The 7500-nt window shown below is 39.9% G+C and overlaps 1 protein-coding gene across 7 annotated transcripts in view; it reads left to right on the top strand.

The window, feature by feature from the left end:
- Positions 1-7500, top strand: part of LOC143041552 (uncharacterized) — a 933705-nt gene that overhangs the window by 907531 nt on the left and 18674 nt on the right. For 6 of the 7 annotated variants that reach the window (XM_076213560.1, XM_076213563.1, XM_076213561.1 and 3 more), the window contains 2 exons: positions 2268-2846; positions 3435-3557. In XM_076213560.1, coding sequence (XP_076069675.1) covers positions 2268-2846; positions 3435-3557 — 702 coding nt within the window. The remainder of the gene's footprint in view (positions 1-2267; positions 2847-3434; positions 3558-7500) is intronic. The other variant, XM_076213564.1, reaches the window with a different exon arrangement.

The raw sequence follows: 7500 nt of genomic DNA, 5'->3' as shown, positions 1-7500 counted from the left end.
ATTTAATGTTTGCTGGAGAGAGGGTAGAGTGCCGGAGGACTGGAGGAGTGCCTGTATAGTTCCTCTTTACAAGGGAAAAGGGGACAAGTGTGAATGTAATAGTTTCAGAGGGATTAGCTTGTTAAGTGTAGTTGGGAAGGCTTATGGGAGGATCTTGATTGAGAGGATTAGGAGAGGAACAGAGGGAGTAATTGGTGAGGAACAGTGTGGATTTAGGACAGGTAGAGGTTGTGTAGATCAGATATTTGTGGCAAGACAGATATGTGAGAAAGCTATAGGAAAGGGGAAAGATGTTTTTTGGGCTTTTATGGATCTGGAAAAGGCTTACGATAGGGTAGACAGAAAGGCACTGTGGGAGGTTATGCAGATATACGGGATAGGAGGAAAGCTTCTGGGAGCTGTCAAGAGTTTTTACGAGAGTAGTAGAGCTTGTGTCAGAATTAGAAATGGAGAGAGTGAGTGGTTCGAAGTAAAGGTGGGACTTCGTCAAGGATGCGTTATGTCGCCCTGGCTGTTCAACTTATACATGGATGGGGTGGTGCGAGAGGTAAATGCAAGGGTAGTGGATCAGGGATTGGAGATGGTTAAAGAAAATGGAGAAAAGTGGGAGGTGAGCCAGCTATTGTTTGCGGACGACACTGCGCTTATGGCAGGATCGGAGGAGGGTTTGAGGAAGTTGGTGGCAGAGTTTGGGAGAGTATGTGATAGAAGAAAGCTGAAGATAAATGTGGGTAAAAGTAAGGTGATGAGATGTACATGGGGTGAAAGTGGCAGTAGACTGGAAGTGAGCATTAAGGGAGAGCGACTGGAGGAAGTGGATAGTTTTAGATACTTGGGTGCAAATGAGGCAGGAAAAGGTGGAGTGAAGGTGGAGGTAGAATGTAGATTGAGAGAAGCGAGTAAATGCCTTGGTGGATTAAAAAGTGTAATGAGGAATAGACATTTGGGAATGGATGCTAAGAGGAGACTGTATGAAGAAGTGATTGTGCCAACAGCACTGTATGGGGCAGAAACATGGAACATAAGAGAGGAAGAGAGAAGGAGTTTGAATGTGTTTGAGATGAGGTGTCTGAGAAGTATGATGGGGGTTACTAGGCTAGATAGAGTGAGAAATGAGGAGGTGAGTAGGAGAATAGGGGTGGAAAGGGAGTTGGGAGGTAGGGTTGATGAAAGAATATTAGGATGGTTTGGACACATGGAAAGAATGAGTGAAGAAAGACTAGTAAAAGAGGTATGGAAGGCAGATGTGGAGGGAGTGAACATGAGGGGACGTCCTAGGATGAGGTGGATGGATGGGGTGAAGGGGGCTTTGGGGAAGAGGGGAATGTCTGTTGAGGAAGGACGGGAGAGGACAGAAGACAGGGGTGAATGGAGAATGGTTGTATATGGATGATGTGATGCATGAGGTGGAATGGGTGGGGGGATGGGAGGTGAGGAAGTATGTGTGAGCAAAATTTGACGCAGCCCGAAGGGATTTCTCCCCGTCTTCTCCTTTTATGCATGAGGGGACGGAGAGGGGTGTCGCCGATTTAATGAAGCGGCCTTGCTGTGGATGTGCTGTGTCTTGCGACACTGCCTCTGACAAAGGGCAGTGGACAAGGTGCAGGGATGACCCGTCATTCAGGAGGTGCTAAGATAAGAGGTAGGGTGGAGGGGTGTGGAGTGTATTCAGGGATGGAATGGGTGGGAATGATTTTATGCCTTTTCCTTTTTGGTTACCTCCCTTTTAAGGGGGAAAAAGCCTTGGTATATGTATGTATGTATGTATGCATTATTATTATTATTATTGTTATTATTATTACTATTATTATTATTATTATTATTATTATCATTATTATTATTATTATTATTATTATTATTATTATTATTATTATTATTATTATTATTATTATTATTATTATTATTATTATTATTATTATTATTATTATTATTATTATTATATTATCATTATTATTATTATTATTATTATTAATATTATTATTATTATCATTATTATTATTATTATTATTATTATTATTATTATTATTATTATTATTATTATTATTATTGTTATTATTGTTATTGTTATTATTATTATTATTATTATTATTATTATTATCATTATTATTGTTGTTATTGTTGTTGTTTTGTTTTTGTTGTTATTGCCGTTTTCAGTATTATTATCATTACTATTATTATGGCTGCTATCAGTATTATTATCATTACTATTATTATTTGTTATTATTATTATTATTAGCTTGACTAATGAAATGTCTTCCCGAAAACAGTTCGACCCGACGACCCATACGGTAGCTCAGGTCACAACGGACACTATCACATGAAGCAACAGCAGCAGCAGCATCACCAACAACAACAGCATTATCATCACCCGGACTACCCGTACAAATACAGCAGTATGGGCCACCATCCGTCTATGCCCGGTGGAAGCCACTTGCAAGAGTTACACCCGATCTCCCCGACGCCTTTGATGGGCTCCCCGTCGTCCTCGTCCTCAAGTGTCAGCATTAAGTACGAGACTTCGGCGCGCAACGAGACACACTTCCACCTTGTGGACCCAAGAGTGAACACGATCACCACTGCGCCGACCACTCCGACCCGGGTTGCCGACCACCAGATTCACCCACATCACCACCTGAATCACCACCATTTGCACCCTCACCACCAGGACCGCAGTGCCGGAGGCGGTAGTGGAGACGTTGGAGGTGGAGGGGGTCATGCCTCGGTTTACCAGCCCCCCCATGCTCCATTACCCTATGGTCACGGAGGAGACCATATGCACAGCACCATGCACCATACCCCGTACCCCGCCATGTCCACAGGCTCCAACGACGATGTGTCAGATCCAGGTCAGTACATGTAACAAGGGCGCCCACCCCCTTCGATCCCCATCTGCGACACGCGGTCACGCTAACCCTACAAACATACATGCCCACAATTGTACTTTTTTTTTTAACCTCAGTCTTAGCTGTTGTTTCTTATAGGTTCGTGAGTGTGGTTCTTTGAACTTCACTTGGGTATGGGGATAATTAGACTCAGGGTCCAAGACTAGTTGTGGGCCCCTATGTTAGTAGGGCTGGTGTAACCGCGACTGGGCCCCTTCAACACAACGATGTCCTTGAAGATCTTTATTCTGGCTACAACCAAACGGCGTTATTCAACACGGGTGTCAACTTTGTAAAGGTCTTGATCATTTGAGCTCATTTTCTATGAAGTTTGTAGATTCAGCTGAATAAAATCTCCACCGGCCTCAGCCTGAATAAAGATTTGAAATGATGTCACTGTGTTCCAACAAAACCATGATGTGAGACACTATTAGGTCTTCACCTCCTTAACAAGTGTTTCACGCCTTTGGATATAAACAGCAGCTATTTCTTTGCTTTTTGTGCAAATTTTATATGCCATATGTGTGATCTGAAAAATCACGTCCCACGTAGGTATAATGGAAAAGTGTATAGCTTACCGGCCATACCATTTCCGTACAGACAGCAGCGAGGAGGAGGAAGAGGTACAGGTGGAACCGCCCAAGAAGAGGGGACCAGGAAGACCGCCCAAACCAGGTAAGACATCGTGGAGCCACATCTACAATCAGGAACTGGGTTCTGCTTGGGTGGGTACCAGTTGTGGATATATACAATATAACATATATATATATATATATATATATATATATATATATATATATATATAAGTATATATATATATATATATATATATATATATATATATATATATAAAAAAATATATATATATATGTACAACACTGAATGGGTCCCAGTAACTAGAGATACATTTTTATTAACCACAGTGCACTTTAATTCTAAGCCATCAACATCGGAAATACCGTGGAGGCGCAATCAGAAATTGAAACGCAGTACGCACGAGGACTCGAACCAAGGCCAGTACGTGACAAGTGCTAGCAGTGACTTGACCACTACACCATCAAAAGGGTGTAGTGGTCAAGTCACTCCTAGTACTTGTCACGTACTGACCTTGGTTCGAATCCTCGGGTGTACTACGCTTCAATTTCTGCATGCGCCTCCACGGTATTTCCGATGTTGATGGTTTAAAATTAAAGTGCACTGTGGTTGATAAAGATATATATATATATATATATATATATATATGTATATGTATATATACACATACATATATATATATATGTGTGTATATATATAAATGTATGTATGTATATATATATATATATATATATATATATATATATGTGTGTGTGTGTGTGTGTGTGTGTGTGTGTGTGTGTGTGTGTGTGTGTGTGTGTGTGTGTGTGTGTGTGTGTATATGTATGTATATATATATGTATTTATATATATAAATATATATATGTATATATCTACATGTATATACATATATATATCGTTATATATATATATATATATATATATATATATATATATATATGCAGTTCTTGTGCATAATGTTGAATATTTTAACCTTGACTTATGTGATATTGTAGACGAAGCTGTAACATGGTGGAAGTCCTTCCAATGTAGCTGTTGGAGCCGTCACAGTGGCCCTCCTGGCAAGTAAATTTGTATACTACATTGGTGGTGGCCTCCCGAGAGGTAGCGGGTGCCGTACTATTCCGCATTATCAGTGATTTTGTTAGGTAAGCTTACAGAAGATTTTAATATCAATAGTGGCATTCGGGTCTAATGAGGTGACTCCTCTCTTAATTAAATTCTAAATATCATTGCATTCTTCTTTGTAATTATCGTGGAAATTGTTCTGGTTATATATAATTATTTTCTCCTTTGGTGGGATAGGTTGTTGGGTGAATGCTGCGTATTAATCCATCTTTTTCTTGATAACATCCTCTATCAGATGATCTGCATAGACCGTTATTTATCAGAAGTTGGTTGATGCGACCAAGTTCTCTGTGAGTCTCCATCCATGTACTGCAGTGAGTTAAAAAAAATATTCACATAAGATCCCACGACAGACCTTTTGTATGCAGCAGAGCATTCTCCTCTGGCATTAAGGCAGCGCCCCATGCTTGAAATCTGCATAAAGGAGCTCCATTTCTCCCCCACAGGGGTGAACTCTTCAGACAAGCAGATGGAGTGGTAATGAGTTCCCCTCTAGGAGCCCTTTTTTCTAATATGTATATGGCTAAAGTAGAAGAAAGGACCTTTCAAAACTATCCTTCTGCAGGCATATATGCAGATATATCGATGACATTTTTATCATCATTTCTACTTACGATGAGGTTCCCTTTTTCTTAGCAGCATTTGAAAGCAATTCCTGTTTAGCTTTCACCTATGAGCGCAGCATAGATGAACGCCTCCATTTCCTCGATGCTGACATCTCCAAATAAGATCAAAGCTTCAAGGCTAAGGTTTATACCAAAGCCACTAATGCGGGACGCTGCCCTAATGCCAAAGGAGAATGCCCTACTGCATACAAGAGGTCCGTCGTGGCCTCTTATGTGAGCAGAGCTTTAACTCACTGCAGTACTTGGATGGAGACGCACAAACAACTTGATCGCCAAAGGAGAAAACTATTATATATCACCAGAACAATTTACACGATAAATACAAAGAAGAATGCAATTTTATTAGGAGCATAGTTAAGAGAGGAGTCATCTCATCAGACCCGAATGCCACTATTGATATTAGAATCTTCTGTAAGTCTACCTAACAAAATCACTTATAATGCGGAATAGTGCGGCACCCGCTACCTCTCAGGAGGCCACCATCAATGTAGTATATAAATTTACTTGCCATAAAGGCCATTGTAACGGCTCTCGTACTGTCGTAAAAACTCTTGACTGCTCTTAACAACTTTCCTCCTATCCCATATATCTGCAATACCTCTCAGTGCCCTCCTGTCTACCCTGTCACAACTGTTTTCCAAATCTATAAAGGCCCCAAAAAACGAGTCTGGTACTATTTGGCGCTGATGTTTTGGCGCCGTTGTCTTGGCGCCGATGTTTTGGCGCCGTTTTTTTTTTTTTTATGTAATTTTTTTTGGCGCCAATTGTGTTGGCCCCAATTTAAAACAAAAGGGAATAAAGGAATTACTTGAAACTTTGATAAAAACTAATAATAAATAAAACTCAGTAAAACAATATAAGTTAAACTCACTAGTTTAATGCAGCTCGAGATCGTGGGCTAAACCACGCAAATATTCTGATGGTTCCTTTTCATGAAATAGTCACACAATATTAAAAATGCGCTCGTCAACTTTCACATACTTAAGAAGTTTTTGTCTTGCAGCATGGCCAGCAACCAATTGTTCATAATATGTTCTCTGGTCTTTTGAATTTTCTTTAAACAGTCAATAAACTTTCAGATAACGGGGTGATATACTCCTAATTCCGCATAAATTTTCTTGTGTGCTGCTTCTGCGTGATTGTTACTTCGGTCACTTTTAGCGGCGGTTTGCTCGTACTGGTTCCACATCTCCGGGAAAAAAGAGGAGGGCGCCTACCATTGCCTCTTCTCATAGGTCGTCCAACATAATGATCTTCAAACCAGTTTAATAAGGAGTGAAGTTCTAATGGCAAGTCTTCTGACAGGGCATCGATGTAGTTATCCAAGTGAGGAACAGGGACGAAACACAAGGCTGTGATCATTTTAGCACTTAAAGCAAAATTAGAATTATTATTGTATAAAACTTGGAGTCCAATCTGTTTAAGATGTTTATGAACATTATGAGCTAAATGGAAGTAACATCCTTGTATTTTTACATCTTGAAAACATTTTTTCATTGTCATAATAGCTGCCTGTTCAAAGTCACAGGAAATTGCTCTTGGTTTCAATCCTGGGATTGTGTCATGAAGCATCCGAAACATGCGCACATATGTTCCACACCTTTTATTTGGTAATAATGTATATAATATTGGATGAACTCCTCCATGTCTTCTTGCCAGAATCACATAGACCTGTATAAATAACGGAGGAGCTAATTTGAATGTCCCATCAGCATACCACACATCAGAATAAAGTAAAAACGCAGTCCAACTCTCGCTTCTGAAAATCAAAATTCTGTCGTCTGATTGACCACTGTCAGCTATTAGAAAATTCTCAAATTCACCATTGCTCGTCATATACTGTTTGTATTCATTGGTAATCACTAATTCTCGAACATGGATAGGATTAGGAGGAGTGAGGTTCAATTGATTTCTTCTTTTTACTATCTGCCTCATCGATTCTGCACTTGGAAGTGCTCCTTGAGCAGCTTGAGAAATATTTTGTATACACGAATTTATGACTGCCAATGGTTGATTTTGACACTCTTCAGCCCGACGCTTTACACTGGTTTTAATTGCAGCTACTTCTACACTTGCTGCTGAAGCACCATGCGAATGTTCGTTTATTTCCTTTATCACTACATTGTCACTGGTGTGTATGCGAGCTTTGCACTCGTTCTTGTTTTCACATCTCCAAAACTTTATATTAGGGTCCTTCTTACTATGCGTGTCCAACACAAATAAGCATCTATTGTGAGTAGATTTTATTTTATTTCTCTTACTTGAAATAT

Source organism: Oratosquilla oratoria, chromosome 31 (assembly GCF_046742065.1).
Source record: "Oratosquilla oratoria isolate Oo_2021 chromosome 31, ASM4674206v1, whole genome shotgun sequence".
NCBI classification, from domain to species: domain Eukaryota; kingdom Metazoa; phylum Arthropoda; class Malacostraca; order Stomatopoda; family Squillidae; genus Oratosquilla; species Oratosquilla oratoria.
The sequence above is the reverse complement of the archived record's forward strand: the minus strand, read 5'-3'. Positions and strand labels throughout refer to the sequence as shown.